Below are 19,121 nucleotides of genomic sequence, written 5' to 3' on the forward strand. Positions count from 1 at the left end.
ACTAATGTGATATGCGCAAGTGAGATATGGAGTAAAAAGATTCTGAACAGTTTTATTTTATTGTACTGTAGTTTTCATTAGCAAAATTTTACGAGGTTGGAAAGTCAACCCATAACAGACATTAAAAACAACAAGGAAAAATTTTTTAAGTTTGCATTGAAATTTGATTCCGATGGTGCAAAAAAAAAAAAACTATGAGCAATGACCCATCCTTGAAGATGCTGCTTATTTGTGGTTCACACAGCGACAAAGTTTAGGAGAACTCATATCTGGACCTTCGTTGTGTGAAAAGGTGCTGGATTTAAAAAAAAAAAAAAAATCAGGTGGTCCCTCAGGTTTTAAAGCCACTGTTTTTATTTCTAAACCTACTAAACTTTTTTTAGTCTCCAGCATGGTATTTTTTACAAGTTCAAAAATCAGAACTACCCCTGGTCCCAATTAGTTTGGGTTATCGACACTACTGTAATATAAAGCAGTGTATGAACAATGGTCAGATGGAAGGTTTCAAGTTATTTTAAGAGTTGGTGGTTGATGGATTTTTCCATTATTTTGGAAAGAGTAGAGGTAAGTGCAATGTTATAATAACTGGAAGATAAGGATTTGTCACCCTGTTTGGCAACTGGCTGGATATAAGCAAATTCCAATGCAGAAGGAAAAACACCAGTGAAATAAGGTGTAAAAAAGGCAACAGAATATTTGAACAAGTTCAAGACCTGAAGCTTCCTGCACATCAAGATTGTTCAGAATTCTTCTAACTTCCTTCTGTTAGAATTCTGCACATCAAGATTGTTCAGAATTAGAATTCCATAGAGGCAGTGAGTGAGCATGTCTGGTATGGTAGAAGGTTATTTTCCAAGCTCATTGATACAAGGGTTAGATTAAACATGTTCAACCTAACATGAGAATTTGTTTCTCATCATCTAACCAGAACCAAGCCCACTTACATTGTTTCTATATTTATTCACAGTCATCTCTGAATGCACATTTGTGGTATTGTGAAGGGATAAACTGAAAAGTCCAGTTAACTTTTGTCACTGTCCCACAATTCCCTTTCCCCCACATATAATTTCTTTGTAAGATTTCAACCGATTATTCTGTTTTTATTTGATGATTGTTATAAGATGCTACATCTTAATAGGTGAATACTTAACTTACTTTGTTTTTAAACTTATTTATTTTCCATTTAAACTCAATAGAAAATACTAAGGTAAGTTACTAATAACAAAGACTTGCTGAATCTTTTAATCTATAAAACTGTACATATCTAATTGAATGTAGGTATTTTATCAGAATCTCATACATGTTGGGTGATCAAAACGTTCTTCTGAATAACAATCAATTAAATGAAAATAAAATGATAATTTTATTTCTCTGTTTTATTTTATTTTATATTATTAAGTCCCTAGAAGTTCAATGCACCTTTCACCAAGTACTGTAGCATTTTTATCCCACTGAAAAAACACACACACACACACACACACACACACACACACACACACACACACACACACACACACACACACACACACACACACACACACACACACACATGCACGCACAAATTCATTCACTGGATTCTGGGAATGAGGTAATGTTGTGCAGCTACAAATTTCAAATAATTTTGAGTTTGCATTTTTGAAATAATTATGATTGTTTTTTTTTTTTTAACTTAACAAACTGAATTGTAGTTAATAAAAAGTAGTTATGTAGACTAGCTTATTTTTGTATTTAGAAACTACAGCTTAATATTCAAACAGCATTTGTTATTATCAATATTTCGGTGGGAACTTCAAAACTTGAGGTTAGCAAACTGTAGTTTAACAAAAAACTGTCAATTATAGGGTTCTAGAAAAGTGAGTAATATCATGCTAAACAATGTCTCGTAACTGACAGCAGAACTGCTAGCTCTTATTCTTGTGTGAATTATGTCCCCCTTTTTTGCTTGCATTGTTGTCCTATGCATGGCGAACTTTTGCTAGCTGATGGAGAGCTGTTTCTTTGTGCAAGATGCTGGACGTGTGATAAATTAAATTCAAAGTTCAACATAATAGGTTGTGACTGACTGAGTCACTGAGGAAGCAAGTGGATGCCCTAGAACAAATTCCATCTGGGGGCACATCATGGACTTAAGTGGCTGATGCTACATTAGGCAACATGTTCTGAATTTATCCCCAGAAATAAACCAACCAGTACAGAATGCTCTGCTTCCACAGGAGGTAGTCTTAATTGGAGACTCAATTTTTAAGCAGGCAAGGAATATATTCTTTTCAGAAAGACAGATGGCATAGAACCAGGGTATGTCTACTGGGACCAAAAATTGATGATGTAACAAACAATTTATCAGCTTGTAATGGAACTAGTGGGTGCACAGTAATATATGTAGAGACTTAAAGCTTAAATGAACTGATGAATTGGTTATGAAACATAAGGTCTTGTAGAAAGTGTTGCGAGAAAAGGCAAATGTTCTTATGCCTGCAATTTTTGGCCAGAAATGATGGGACTTTATGATGGATTAACTTGGGGATTAATTATAGGCTCAAGGAACTCTGCAAGGCTTATGGGAAAAATTTTTCCAAGCATGGTCAGCTTTAGTTGATAAGCAGAATTTATTTTGCAAAGATTCATTTAAATTCAATTAAATTCATTTAAACAGAGGTGCTGCAAATGTTTTTGCTAATGCCACTGAGGATACATAGGGTTCAAGGAAACTGCTAGTTCAGGAAGATTAGGGAAGTTGATTAGGGAAGTATGAAGTATGATGCAAGAATGGCTCAAGTGGCATGGGCCAAAATTACATTTCCCCCTAAGAGAGCATTTGTGTTAAATCTTAAACACTGAAATGGAAAGTGTAATAGAAGCAAAACCCTTCAGCAAATGAACACCATGTGGGAAAGCACTTTTAAATAATTATATGGGGAGGGGGATCAGGCTTGTCAAAGCAATAACGTAAAAAAACTTAATCTGTTTATATTCCAGAAGTACTGTAAAAGAGTTAAATGAATTTGAGCTGTTGATCAGGTTGATTAATGCTAATGTAATTGGGCTTTAATTTCACAAATACTGTTTGTTAAATGATGTGTATGTTAAATACTGTGTGTTAAGTAGATACTTTTGATCAAAAACTACCTGAAGAGGAAGAAAGAGCACATAGTGATACAAATTTTCCTTCCTCTTCTCTTTAATTTTTATATAGTTTCTAGAATAGAAACTATTCTAGAAATCAACTCATAATAATTGCTCAATACCTCAATAACTGTTCAATCAACTCATAATAACTGCTTGATACTGCCTGTCCATATTTGAAACAGCCAATCAATAAAATTCCTTCATCATCTCATAAGGAACAAATTTACTAGAAAAAGAGTTAAGATCCAAATGAAATTTGCTGATAACATTTCATAACTAATTGTTCTGGCGACATGGACTGCAATATTCAATCATCATTATAATGTGGATTTGATGAATCAGTTCCTTGGTCACGAGTGTTTTTGGTTTTCCAATGTGGCATGCATTTTCATTGTTTAGCCATTTTAAATTTCTGTGTAAACTTCTCAATGGTGTGGCATATGATGGTGTTGTGTCACCCAAAGCATCACTTAATCTCTGTGGAGACACATGGGGCATATTAAGTTTTTCTTTTACAATCTAATTTCTGCATGTAGCTCATTTTGGTAACATATTTTAAGTATGCTTGACAATTATGATGATCTATAAAAAAAATAATAATAATAAAAATTTTTATCTAGGTACTGTTCAATTAAGATGTTTTCTATGTTGGGGTTATGACTTTCTGATCATTTCTTACATAATTATGATCATTGAAAAGATGGTTTAGCATGCCATTACCGCTGGGAAAAAAAAAAAAAAAAAAAAAAAAAACAGTAGAACTAGAAAAGAGCAGCAGAGAAATAATAAGAATAACATGGGTAAAAAAGCTTCTCTGAAGTGAAGAAGAATATTATGTGGAAGATAAGGAAATGGTTTAAGAAAGATTGGTATGATGTCTAGTATGAAGTATGATACTTTAGGGAGTAGCAACACAGAGACATGGACAGTGAGAATGGAAGAGATTAGAACATTGAAAAATTATGAAATGTAGGTATGGTGGGTGATGAAAAGGCAAGATGGGTTGATAAAATGAGAAACAATGATGTTTTGAAAAGGGTAGGTGAGAAGAGAGAGAGGTTGGCTGAAATAATAGGAAGGTAGAAGAAAAACTGGATTGAACTTGTGCTGTGAATTTAAGGATTGATGAAGGGAAAAAGTTGAGGGAAAAAAGTCAAGAGAGAGAGAGAGAGAGAGAGAGAGAGAGAGAGAGATAATGAAGATGAACTGGGAGGATTTGGTAGATATGGGTGAGATGAAGAGGAGGGCTCAGGATAGGGACATAAAACAAGTAGTTGATTGTATGTGTGGACCTACATGTGGCAGAACACATGATGATGATGATGATGATAATAATAATATTTTCAGCAAAAACAACTATAAAAGTTCAAGTTTATCACTAGAAATTCATTAGATACTTTTAACTTAAGAAAATTTAAAAGTATCTAATGCCTGACAATACTTGCCTGTAAATGAGTCAAGAGGGAAAACCTCTTTCTCCTCATGCCATCACAATTATCCCACATGCAAATTATATCTTCATTGCCTATAGGTGCATGAGCTTTACTTGCATGTGCAAAAACACCAAGTGGTGTTGGAAAAGTCCTGTTTAAAGAAATATAAAACAAAAGTAAACAAATTATAAAACAGCTATCTAAATAATTATCTATCTAATTGGGCAATTTACACAATAACAAATAATCTCAGATAACTATTGTGAGAGTGGAATATTTGGCTAGTGCTGCGAGCTGGAGAAATTTGGAGAGTTATAAACTAATCGTTTAAATAAACTGGTTTTTAAATAGTTATGGCTAAATATAACATAAAACTTTTGTTTCCTTAATTTTTGCATAAATGTCATAAATGGTAAATAAGGTTTTTGAGGAATTCTTTGTTTAATCCAGCAATTGTTGTGTACCAAAATTTTGTCGTGCTATATCTGAAAGCTGCATAACTTTCTTTTCTATTTCTATAAAAAAAAAAAAAAAAAAAAAAAATTGGTTGGTTTGAATTCTACGTGGTTTAACAATGTGCATCTTTTTTAAAACGGATTGTATTAATCCTCATATGAAATTTAATTTTTTTAAAAAATGTAATTTTCAACAAAGCAAAGGTTTAATTAATTCTCTTCAAAATTTAAAATTGTTATAAATATCAAATGTAAACATAAAATTATTAGTAATTCAATTTCTATTTCAAAAATGTTAAGAGTCGATTTTCAAACCTATGCATGTACACACATTTCCGCATATATATTATTTATATAAATTTTCAATAAATAAATAAATATATACAGAGTGCCTATAAATTATTCATTTGATTATGAAGCTTGATAAAAAATTTATTGTAATGGGTATCGTATAACGTTTAGCTGCACTAAATAAAGCAACTCAATGAACTTATCACACAACTGTACTTCAGTAAACCTCCACGTGGGCATTTTTGGTAGCACACAGAATGTCAAGATGGCAGTTGACTTCATTCCAAGTGTTTTGAGGGCGCCTCCGTAGCCAGGTGGGAAGGAGCAGCAGTGGCTTCTTGATTAGACCGGGGTTCGAGCCCGTCACCACCAAATACGGAGGATGCGGAAAGGTCAGGGAATGACCACCGCATATCACGGAGCAATATAGCCTTAGCTGCTAATGCTCCTAAAAAAACCAAATAACAATAACAAGTGTTTTGAAGCATTTCTTGAGAAACGGAAATCACTGCCTATTCAATCCAGTCTTTTAACACTGTGACACTGTTAACTTCTTTTTGCACACAAAAAAAAGTTAACAGTATCTTTATTGCCTTTATGTAGTCCCATACAAAGAAATCCACAGGTGTGATATCTGAGGAACAAAGAGGTCTAGGAATGGGATCATCATGGCCAATTCATTCGTTAGAAAATTTTTTTATCAAGGAAATCGTGCCCATGCTAGCTCCTGTGTGGTGGTACCCCATCTTGCTGATGGGACACATGTAGCTGCATATCTTCCAGCTGATGTACAGCATACAATTCGAGCATATCTAAGTAATTTGCAGAGTTCACTGTGTTTTCATGGAAGAAAAATGACCCAACCGCCACGTTGAAGGACAGTGTGCACCACACATTTTCCTTTGGACTATCACGCTCACATTTGTAAACTGAGTGGGGATTTTCAGATCTCTGTATTCAACAATTATTATTAATATCTGTTTACTGTTCTGCTCTAGAGCCACGAAATGGACAGAAGTAAGCTTGCTGAGGGGGTGATTATTACATTCATAGGTTAAGGCAAGGACATGTGTCCAGGGTTACATGGAGCAACATGTGTGCTTAACCTGAAAGGATCAGTATTTACAGAATTCTTTAATTACATACTTGAAAATTGTGGAATTTTTTTTAACTTTTAACTTCTTTTAACTTTACCAAACACATGGAATGTCACTCCATTACTGAAGACATTTTTCAGATAGTGCTCATCTTTGTCTTCTATACAGTTGAGAATGTGAACAGCGAGTTCCTCTCATTGTGGTTTGTTACGAGGCTTAATTTCCTGGACAATTTACAGTTTGTAAACATAAAGTTTCAATCTTTTGCAAACCACTGTGTGCAATGTTGCTCACAGTATTTACAGCTGCAGGTTGCCCAGTAGATATTTGTAGGTTTTCAGGTAAAGACATCTTGAAGTTCTGAAACTATCTGCAGATACATTAGCCCTAGATACATTAGCCCTTTCTGGTGCAGCACACTGCAGATTTTTTGAACCTGTTTCAATCACAGCCTCACTGATTGTTTCGTAGGTGGGTCTTACTGGAATTCCTGTTGAAAACATCTCTTTACAGTCATCGGAATTGTGGTACTCCACAGCTACAACACAAACACATTGCTTTCTCCTGAACTTTCACCATTTTAATGCTGTGCTGTAGCAATGCTTGCTTTCTCATGGCTGCCAACTGCATGAGGAAAAAACTCACTGAGTTGCTTTGATAGCTGCAGCAAACTATTTTAAGTTATCCAATACAATAAAATTTTAACCGCGCTTCATAATCAGGTGAATAGACATCCTGTTTATATTAAAGTTATTATAAGTTACTTCCATTTGCAAGTTTTTTAAAATTTCAAGTGCTTAAAAGCATGCGAAATTCAAAATGACACAACACATTTCTGTATATACGTTATGTATATAAATATTAAAACACATGCACATACACACAGAAAATGATATATGTATTTATTTATTATTTGGGGGGGGGGGGGGAAGAGGTATGTAACATCTCTGGTGTGCAGTGTGACCACTAAACAAAAAAAAAAAAAAAAAAACCAAAAGTGGTTGTGTTGCCTCTGAAAGAGGCTCTCATGCAATTGTGCTCTGAAAATAATAAAATTTTACTTCACAAACTTGCCTAGTAAAACAGTCTGTTTGGTTGTCTGTTTGTTATTTGGTTTTTAGGAGCATTAGCAACTAAGGCCATATTGCACTGGGGATATGCGGTGGTCATTCCCTGACCTTTCTGCATCCTCCGTATTTGGTGGTCATGGGCTTGAACCCAGTCTAATCAAGAAGTGTGTGCTACGCACTGCTGCTCCTGCCCACCTGGCTACGGAGGCTCCTAGTAAAACAGTATCTACATTTAGGAAATTAGAGAAAGTTTAAGTCATTAATCGTGAATCGAAACTTTTTTTGTGCAGTTTTCTCTTTCATTCTTCTTTCTTTTTTTTTTTTTGCACTACACCCAAGTATAATGTGACCACCACCAGGTTAAACCCCAAGTTACTCATACCCCTAAATGGAACAGACATGCTCACGTGAAATCTTTGAGACAACTTTTTATTTTAATTATAAAAACCATAATTTTTTAAGAGTATTGCAAACCACTGTGTGCAATGTTGCTCACAGAATTTATAGCTGCAGGCTTGCCCAGTAGATATTTGTAGGTCTTCGGGTAAAAACTTCCTGAAGTTCTGAAACTATCTGCAGATACATTAGCCCTAGCTGATCGTTTCTGGTGCAGCACACTGCAGATTTTTTGAACCTGTTTCAATCACAGCCTGTTTCATACACAAGTTCGTATTGCCTTCGCCAGATGTCCGCCTGCAAGCAATTCTCAGTCAACTACTAGTGGTCAGATTTTGACAAAATTTTTCCCTCAGTTCTTTTTTAGAAAGATTTTAAAGCCATTCCAAATTTCATTAAAACTGAAAAAAATTAAATATGGCAATTATTTCTTTCTTCCACATGCAATTTATAAGGAAAAAAGAAATTCGTAGATTAAATGTCATTTTAATGCAGCACTTTTACCTTCAGTCTGTGGTTGCTTTGCATGTATTATTTGTATGATTTGTGAATGTTGCTTTTGAAGAGATGCATATATATATAGAGAAAAAAAGGCTTAAAAAAAATAAATAAATAAAAGCATTTGTGAGAAGAATAATAAATATTACACAGTTGTTATTAAACTGAACAGCTAAATTTAGCATTTAGCATTTGTAGAGGCATTTGATGCAAGAAAGCAAGCTTATGCAGCATCAGCCAAAAAAAAAAAAAAAAAACCCACTTCCACTTCACCCCTCTGTTCGTTCAAAATACCTGTCCACCTGAGCCTTAAACTTATTTAGGCTATCAACCTCCACTATAAGGGATGGACGTCTGTTCCACCAACCAACCACCTGCTGGCTAAAGGCAAATTTCCGCACGTCTATCCTACATCTATCTTTCCTCAATTTGAATTTATGCCCTCTCAGGTGATTATTCTGAGCTAGAGGAAGAATCCCATCAGCATTGAGCATGCTCAAACCATTCAAGGCTTTATACACCTCTATCAGATCACCTCGCTGGTGCCTAGTCTCCAGACACTGTAATTTGCAAAACTTAAGCCTTTCTTCGTAAGAGCACCCCTCTGTTCCTTTCACTAATCTTGTTGCCCTTCTCTGTACTCGTTCCAGCAGCTCTACATCCTTCTTGAAATGAGGCCTCCAGACCTGTATACAGTACTCTAGGTATGGCCTGACCATTGCCTTATACAAGGGAATAATCACCTCCTTATCCCTGCTGGAAAAATTCCTGTATATCATTGACAATACTCCATGAGCTACTCTTGCAGCCCATCTGCACTGCTCAGAGAACTTCATATCTGCCTGCACAACCACCCCCAAGTCCCTTTCATTCTCTACCACTGTCAGTGTAGTACCACAGAGTTGATACGTTGCTCTGGGGTTGCTGTTTCCCATGTGTAGTACTTTACATTTGTCAATGTTAAACTTCATTTGCCACCTCTCAGCTCATCTGCTCAACCTTTCCAGATCCTGTTGCAGCAGCATAGTGTCAGTAGTGTCCTTGACAACCCTGCCAACCTTTGTATCGTCTGCAAACTTGGACATTAAGCTTGATATACCATCATCAATATCATTTATAAATACAGAAAACAATAATGGACCCAACACTGAGCCCTGAGGGACTCCACTAATAACATTAGTCCACGATGAGCAATGTTCATTGATTACCACTCTCTGTCTTCTCCCCGTCAACCACCCCTTTATCCATAGCAGCAATTTGCCTCCAATGTCACACTGCTCCAATTTGTGTAGCAGTCTTCCATGTGCAACATGATCAAAAGCCTTTCTAAGATCCATGTATATAATATCAAAGCTATTCCCTGCATCCAGTTCTTTTGTGACTGCATCATAGTATCCAATCAAATTGGTCAGGCAAGACTTCCCCTTAACAAAACCATGCTGTGTCCGAGCTATAACTGAAGTCTTGTCTAAATGATCCTGCAGTGCTTCTTTAACCAGTGCCTCCATTAATTTTCCTGGAACAGAAGTTAAGCTTACAGGTCTATAATTACTTGTGTCAGCTTTTGATCCTCTGTGAATTGGGGTCACATTTGCACATTTCCAGTCTATGGGTACCTCCCCTGAGTCCAAGGAAGCTCTCATAATTATGGCTAAGGGTTTGCTTACTTCCTTTGCTGCCTCCTTTAATATAACTGGATATATCCCATCCACCCCGGGTGCCTTTCTTGTGTTTATCTTCAACAGTTTCTCCTCCACTTTACTCCCAGTTATTTCAAGATTCTGTAGCTTACTGCTAGAGTTGAATACACCTCTGGTATTCCCCTCGCTGAATAACTCCTCATGTGTGAATGTTGATGCAAAATATTCATTTAGAGAACATAAAACTATAGAATTTTAGTTCTTTCTAAAAAACTATAGTTCTTTAAAGTTTAATCTTAGTAATTAATTGATAAGGAGATAACTATATTTACTTTTCATTTCTATTAACCACAGAAAACGTGATTTTAAGTGATTTTAATATAGGGGAGTTCCCCAGGGTTCAGTGCTGGGCCCATTGTTGCTTCGGGTATTCATCAATGATACTGATGAAGGTATATCAGGCTTAATGTCCAAGTCTGCAGATGATACAAAGGTTGGCAGGGTTGTTAACGACAGTAAAGACAGAATGCTACTGCAAATGGATCTAGAAAAGTTGGGCAAATGGGCTGAGAAGTGGTAACTGAAGTTTAACATTGACAAATGCAAAGTACTGCATATGGGTAGCAGTAACCCAAGAGAGAAACGTACCAACTGTGCGGTACTACACTCAGGGAAGTGGAGAGTGAAAAAGACCTGGGTGTAATTGTGCAGTCAGATATGAAGTTTTCAGAGCAGGTCATGGGGGTCTTGTCAATGATATTCAGGAATTCTGCTAGTAGGAATTAGGAAGTGATTATCCCTTTGTATGAGGCAATGGTCACACCACACCTTGAATACTACATACAGGTCTGGAGGCCGCATTTTAGGAAGGATATAGAGTTCCTAGAACAAGTACAGAGAAAGGTAACAAGATTGGTTTGGAGAGACTGGAACAAAGGGGGTGTTCTTGCCAAGAAAGGTTTAACTTTTCCAAATTGCAGCACCTGGAGACTAGGCACATGTGGGGTGATCTGATTGAGGTGACTTGAACTGAAAAATTGAATGGGTTGAGCAAGCTCAATGCTGATGGGATTCTTCCTCTTGCTCAGATTAAGAACCTGAGGGGGCATAGATTCAAACAGAGGAAAAGTAGTGTAGAATAGAAGTGTGGAAATTTGCCTTGAGCGGGAAGTTGATTGCTGGAACAGACTTCCATTTTTTTTTGTGGAAGTTGATAGCTTAAATAAATTTAAGGCTGAGCTGGACAAGCATTTGGAGTGAATGGATGGGCGAAATGAGACTTTTTTTGGTTGATGCTGCATAAGCTTGCTTTCTTGAACCGTATAACTTTCAACTAATACTAAATGCTAATGTATATAAATATTTAAAAAAAAAAAAAGACATAATATATATATTTGATGCCATTTATTCTCCTCGTTTTCAGGTTTACTTCAAAATTTATTTAAAATTTCGTGCACTTCACAGTATGTAAAATTTGAAACTATATATCACACTATGCAGTGCAGTGACCATTTGGATAGAATGTTGTTTTCATGTTCCATTTTTATTCTGTGAAAACAATAGTAAATCTTAGTAATTCTCGTGTCTTTTTCAAAAACAACTAAGGTAAGACTGTTTATTGTACTAGTGGGAGAAGAGATATAAGTATCCCGAAACTTTAAATTAATTCACCCCTAGCGCATGCTTGTAAAGTGGGAAAGCTCGTGGTAAAGTAGCGCATGCTCGTAAAATAAATAAAATAAATGTTAAATAATTGTCAACAAAAATAACAGTTTATGCTTAAACAATGATTTATTTATCCAAAGAAATGAAAAATTAATACAAACAAATTATAATAATAAAGAAATTATTTGTCATAGAAATGTTAAAGAATGTTTATTCTTCATCATCATTGGCTAAATGCACACTTGTTGATGGTTCATCTTGCTGGTTCAACACTAGTTGTTGGCACAGCATCGTTGTTAGTTTGTTGGAAGCACAAGAAGTCATCTTTTCTTCATAAATGCTTCAACAGTCATTTGTTTCCAAGACAGTAGTCTCTTTTCTTTATAATTTTCACAATAGCATTTTGCACAAAGAACCAGCCATTCCGGCCACATGTTTGCTTATGATATCATATTTTGTTTCCTGTGTCGTGTCCAGATGAAGTCCGATTCTCGTGTAATTGTGATTAAGTGTGAAGAATGGAGACTGCTTCAAAAGAAACTTCCGGAATTTACAAAATATTTGTACCAAAAAGCAGACACAGTGTGTGGGAATGGATTTTTGACTATTCATTGTATAGAGAACAACGATATTCACAATGCCAAACTCGATGATTTCGAGGTGGAAACTTTATCAACTAAAACTATATCCATTCAAAAACGACTGCAGATTTTACAGAAGGAAGTGGCTATCTTCAAACTTATGGGTGATATTATTGTTTCACGTTTATATCGATCTTGTGATGTGTTCCTAAAAAGAAAACTCTTCCATACCAATACTTTCTTGAAAGGCGCTGAGGATGAACATTTCATCGATATATATAAATTATATTTAAAGACTGCATACCCTTATGATGTTGTTCGTGAATTTGATGGGGAAAAGAAAAGTAAAGGCCTCTTCTCACAATTCGATTCTTATCAAATATACAATGCTGTAAATTCAACGTTATCTGAACTGAGATCCATGTTGTTAGACCATACACGTGCTCATTTTTATTATTAGTGTGCACATTGAAAAGAGAGCTGTGTCAAGATTTTATCAAAATAATGATTCCCTTGTAAATAATTTTGTTAACAGTGTTCAATAAAAGATTTTATTCATTAGATATTACTCATTCATTATAATTCTGAGTCTTCATTAAAAATTAAATTTCAGTTGACCTTTGGTTAAAAATATTGCTCATGAATACTTCAATTACGTTCAAATAATACCATTGATTTGTTCATGAATACTTTAAAATAAAAATAGCAATTCAAAATAACACTAATTAATTTATTGGCTTAAAATAACATTAACATGTTGATTAAAAATAATCTTCTCATTTAAAAATTGTGTTCAAATACCATATTTTCAGCATAGTAAGTAAATAGCTCAGTAGCCCTGTGGTTAAGGCACTTATCTTTAAGATTATCATGTTGGGTTCAAATCCCACTAAAATTCTTTTTTAAATATACATGTGCTGCCATCCATAAGCAAAAAAAAAAAAAAAAAAAAAGAAAATGAAATTCGGGGAGCGCAAAGGATCATGGGTGAACGTGCTGCAAAGCATTATGGGAAGTCAAAAACATCAAAGTCCAGAGAGGACACTGCGCAAAAGATCATGGGAAGGAGTCACGATTGGCGACGTTGTCACCCTAAAACTTCCACACCTATGTGGAACGGTGGCACCACCTAGGGGCGACTGTCCCAATTAAAATCGGTCCAAAGTGCTTTGACGGCAACGCCCTCTAGCAGATGGTAGACCACCCGCTGTGAAATTCGGTTCAAAGTGTTTCAATGGCTGCACCCTCTAGTGGCGGGGAGGCGGACTGCCCCCAGTCAGTTTGGTTCAGAGTGTTTCGAAGGCTGCACTCTCTAGCGGAGGGAGGTGTGGCAGACTGCACCTCTAGCGGAAGGAAGGGGTGGGTGGTAGACCCTTTGCGGTTCCAGAACCCCAGTGCATGATCTGCCACAGCAGACTTCCCGTAATTTGCAGTCTTTATTGCATTCATGTGTTCCCCCAGCTGGTCCTTAAGTCGCCGCCCCGTCTCTTCCACATAACATACCTCACAATCCGGGCATTTAATTTCATAAACTACCCCGCTGCTGACTTCCTTCGGTATGGGGTCTTTAACTCTTGATATCACTGTCTGCAACCTCCGTCCTGGTAGTTGCACACAGCGTATTTGACACCCTCGAACTATTCGCGCAATGTGTTCCGTAAGGCCCGGATAGTAAGGAATGTATGCAGTGCCCACAGGGGTAGACGGCTCACTACAAGTAGACATCACTCCCGTAATGAATCTGTCTAAGACACTCTGGGGGTAACCACATTTCTTAAGGTCTGCTGTGACTCTGATAATCTCATACATGTCAAGAAATGGTAGGGTTCCCTCTGTCTCTACCTCTGAGGTGAATTGGATAAACAGGGAGAAGCTGTTAAACACATTGATTATTTGATCTTCTCTCCCCTTCTGAATAATGGTGAATGTGTCATCAACATATCTTTTCCATTTATGTATGGGAAATTCCAAATTCTTAAAGATCCTCGATTCCAATTCTTCCATGGCCAAATTAGCCACAATGGTGCTAATAGGGGAACCCATGGCTGTGCCATGGGCCTGCCTGTACATGACGTCTTGAAAGACCATTGTGGTATTAGACAAACAAAATTCCACACCTTCACAAATATCATTAACACTGAAAAGCGATCCAGTACTTAAAGATGTAGCCTTTTCTAATGCCGTTCTAACACATTGAACTCCAAACTTAATTGAAATACAGGTAAACAAAGATATAACATCAAAGGAGATCATAATCTCATCTTCTCGTATAATCTGATCTTTTATAAAACCCACGAATTCTTTACTATTCTTAATCAACTGGAAAGCCTTCCAGTTGATTCTTAATCAACTAGAAAGCCTAAAGTTGATTGCACCCTACTATGAGTGCAATCAACTTGGCTAAGTATCTGGATTTTACGGTCTCCCAAAGATACATAAAGTAGGTATACTAAGACCAATTGTATCGTTCATCAAGAGCCATATGGTTAAGGCACTTACCTTTAAGATTATCATGTTGGGGTGTATTAATGCCTTATCAAGATACTTAGTCAAGTTGATTGCACTCATAGTAGGACTTTCCAGTTTTGTGATTAAGAATAGTAAAGAGTTCGTTTATAAAAGATAAGACCATACGAGAAGATGAGATTATGATCTCCTTTGATGTTATATCTTTGTTTACCTGTATTCCGATTAAGTTTTGAGTTCAATGTGTCAGAACAGCATTAGAAAAGGATACAACTTTAAGTACTAGGTCACTTTTAAGTGTTAATGATATTTGTGAAGGTGTGGAATTTTGTTTGTCTAGTACCACCATGGTCTTTCAAGACATCATCATGTATAGGCAGGTCCATGGCACAGCCATGGATTCTCCTATTAGCACCATTGTGGCCAATTTGGCCAGGGAAGAATTGGAATCGAGGATCTTTAAGGATTTGGAATTTCCCATACATAAATGGAAAAGATATGTTGATGACACATTCACCATTATTCAGAAGGGGAGAGAAGATCAAATAATCAATGTGCTTAACAGCTTCTCCCCGTTTATCCAATTCACCTCAGAGGTGGAGACAGAGGGAACCCTACCATTTCTTGACGTGTTGGTGGTCAGAGAAGGATTTAGGATTAAAACCAATGTTTTTAGGAAGCCTATGTGCCGGGGTCAGTATACCCATTACAACTCGGCACAAAAACAGTGTAGTCAAGGCTTTAATTGATAGGGTAGGGTCCAACTGTACCACTTCAGAGGATAAAGACAATGAGATTATCAGAGTCACAGCAGACCTTAAGAAATGTGGTTACCCCCAGAGTGTCTTAGACAGATTCATTAGGGGAGTGATGTCTACTTGTAGTGAACCATCTACCCCTGTGGGCACTGCATACATTCCTTACTATCCGGGCCTTACGGAACGCATTGCGCGAATAGTTCGGGGGTGTCAAATACGCTGTGTGCAACTACCGGGACGGAGGTTGCACACAGTGATATCAAGAGTTAAAGACCCCATACCGAAGGAAGCCAGCAGTGGGGTAGTTTATGAAATTAAATGCCCGGATTGTGAGGTATGTTATGTGGGAGAGACGGGACGGCGACTTAAGGACCGCTGGGGAAACACACGAATACAATAAAGACTGCAAATTATGGGAAGTCTGCTGTGGCAGAGAATTTCTGGGAGAAGCAACATGAGATCTCCACGGAGGATGCTGTCATCACAGATCATGCACAGGGGTTCTGGAACCGTAAATGGCTTGAGAGCTTACACATTGGGGCAGCCAGTAATACCATTAATAGAGATAAGGGTGTACGTTTAAACTCTCTCTTTGAAACGGTTGTCTTGGGACACGATGAACGGTTTCGGGTAGTGCACTCCCGAGCCATTTCCAGTTCTGGTGCGCAAATGGGAAATACCAATCACATTCCTGGGGAACCATGTGACGAATGCCATGAACCTGCTATTTAAGGATGTGGCATACAGCAAAATGTACGCTGTTGAGAAAGGAGACTGCCGTCTCCGAAAGCTACAGTTGTTACGGTATATTTAAAATTTTTAATATTCTTTAATATCTGTTTTCAGTCATATTTTAATTGTTTTCATTTATATATTTTAAATATTTTAAACTAGTTTTAATCATTTTATTGTAAATACAATGTTTTTAGTTACAGTATTAAAATATTTTCAAGTACTGGTTGGTGTGACGTTTAATTATTTAATATGAGTTTTCGCAGCCTCGTAGGCCTATCTGGAGATACCTACCCCAAGGTCAGAGTAGTGGCTAAGGCACACTGTGGCGCCACCTGGCATCACTCCCAAGAACTACCACTGGATATAAGCCGAAGCTAAACAGGTCCACCTCCAAAGATTAATGATGTCACAGAGAAATATTAATCATACTCCTTCGACTGTGGCGAAAGATAAAGTCATCACGTTCATGTCTTAGGCAGAGGGGTCAGTTTGAAAAATCAGAGACGGTCTCCCGAGGAAGATAGTGGAGCAAGTGGCGCTGTCCACCATATGGCTACAACAAGAGAAGGGCAAGACCATCCAACTCCACCAAATGGAAGTACTTCCTGAGTAACTGCGCTAGTGACCACCCAGGAAGGGAAGCATCAAAATGAATACGTACATCATGCTAGCATACTAAAAAATAATGAAGCTGGAGACCGATATGACAACTTACAGGGTGAGACTACATACCAAGTGGCTGGAACGATTCGCAGATATTCAGGTCACCGAACAGCGGACCAGAGAAGGACCATTGTCACGAAGAACCTAATAGCTCCTACAATCTTGGAAAAAATCAAGCAGGACGTGAGCGATCAACTACAAAGGATAAAGAATATACCACCGCCGAACAGAGGAGGACGACCGAGAGGAAATAGAACCCGCAACAGCTGAAGTAGAAAGAGACGAGGTCATGATATCCAGAATAGAGAACGAGTAGAAGACCCTAACGGAGTTCGAAGGAATGGACCCCACAAAGAATCACGTGATACTGAAGCAGAGGCTGAATAAAACCTTGTGGAGAGCCAGAGACCACCTCAATTGGCACATAATACTGCATTCCCTCGACAGCAATGGTGCAACACTGGAGGCCATCCACACAGCCGTGTATTGTGCTGCGGTAGCAGCCATGAGGATTAATGGAAGAGAAACGAGAGACCAGCAGCAGAATAACCAAAAACAAAGGAACTGCCAGCTTGGGAAAGAAGACTTCAGCAGAAGATAGAAGAATTAAGAGTCAAGATAGGCAAATTGACCAATGGGCAATAGGAGTAACAAATTAACTGGAAAAGTGAAGAGCATCCACAGCAAAAAATCAGGGAATAGGAGAGTACTTGGACACATTGAAGCAGAACCTCCTTGCACTCAGCAAGAGACTACACTGTTACAAAGAGAGCTCCTAGAGGAAAATAAACAACTGAATCTTCGATGAGGACCAAAGAGGCTTCTACAGGAATCTCGGAGAAGACGACGATTGAGGATTTCTGAGGGAACATATGCAGCAGGGAAGTAAAACATAACAGCCCGAGCCACCAGTAGAATGCAAGAAATGAGAGGGTGGGAGATTTGGGAAGAAGCAAAACAGACGATCAAGAATTCACAACTGGCGAACTCCAGGAATAGATAACGTCCACAACTACTGGTACAAGAAGCTCACTTGCACACACAAGCACCTGGCAGAGCAGTTCACCCAAATGATAAGGCACCCAGAAACAATCCCGAAGTTTCTCTCTCAAGGAATCACATATCTGAAGCCTAAAGACAAAGATACAAGAAACCCGGTGAAATACAGGCCAATCACCTGCCTCCCAACAATGTACAAGATCCTGACCAGCTGCATAACTAGGAAGATATCAGACCACTTGGAGAGCCAGAACATAATGGCCAAACAGCAGAAAGGATGCAAGGAGCAATTAACTATAGATGCAGCAGTTATGGGGCAAGCCTGCAAGAAGCACCCCAACATGTACATAGCCTACATTGATTACCGCAAGGCCTTTGACTTCATGCCTCATAGCTGGCTAATAGAGGTGCTGAACATCTGCAAAGTCAATCTGATAAACTTCCTAGGAGAAATGATGGCAAAATCATTAAGTACCATCATTAAGGTCGAAAACATCACATCCAGGCCAATTCCAATCAGGAGAGGAATCTTTCAGGAGGATGCCCTGAGCCCATTGTGGTTCTGTCTAGCACTTAATCCACTATCCACCATGCCCAACAGTAGCAAGTACAGATATAACCTCAAAGAAGGAAGGAAGAAACTGTACACCTTCACCCACCTGATGTATATGAATGACATCAAGCTCTACGCTGGATATTCTATTAGGATGGAATTTGGTCTAGACAAATGCGAGACCCACGGATTGCACCAGGGAAAATTAGTCAACCGAAACTGCCGGCTGTAGACTGGTAGAAAGATCAAAGCCTAACAAAGATCAGAGGGAGTGGCCTACAAATACTTAGGGAATGATGCAGGCTCAGTAATTACAGCACAAGGAAACTAAGGCCTGCCTGGCTGAAAAAACCATCAGAGAAGAAGGCTGCTGAAAGCAAAGCTGAATGGAGGGAACACAGTTAAATTCATAAACATCTATGCATTCCCAGTGCTAACATACTCCTTCGGGGTCATAGATTGGACTAATACCGATCTGGAGGAAAACACGAGAAAGACAAGTACAATGATGACCAAGAGCTGCCAACACCGCCCGAAATCTGCCATATAGAGACTGACAATTGCTTGGAAAGGAGGAAGGGGCCTGATAGATCTCATTGAGCAACAGAAGACAGTGATAGTAAATCAGAAGGATTACTTACAGAAACACATAGCAGTACTCCAGCAGGCCATAAAAAAGATAGACAAGCAGTATA

At 37.8% G+C, this 19,121-nt stretch overlaps 1 protein-coding gene across 1 annotated transcript in view; it reads right to left on the reverse strand.

Moving 5' to 3' along the window:
• Bap170 (Brahma associated protein 170kD) overlaps positions 1-19,121 on the reverse strand; it is a 557,627-nt gene that overhangs the window by 48,661 nt on the left and 489,845 nt on the right. The window contains exon 18 of the mRNA XM_090388941.1: positions 4,572-4,710. Within this exon, the coding sequence (XP_090245067.1) occupies positions 4,572-4,710 (139 nt within the window). The remainder of the gene's footprint in view (positions 1-4,571; positions 4,711-19,121) is intronic.

The sequence above is a fragment of the Mastigoproctus giganteus genome, chromosome 14 (assembly GCF_048544385.1).
Source record: "Mastigoproctus giganteus isolate SK-2022 chromosome 14, ASM4854438v1, whole genome shotgun sequence".
Lineage (NCBI taxonomy): Eukaryota > Metazoa > Arthropoda > Arachnida > Uropygi > Thelyphonidae > Mastigoproctus > Mastigoproctus giganteus.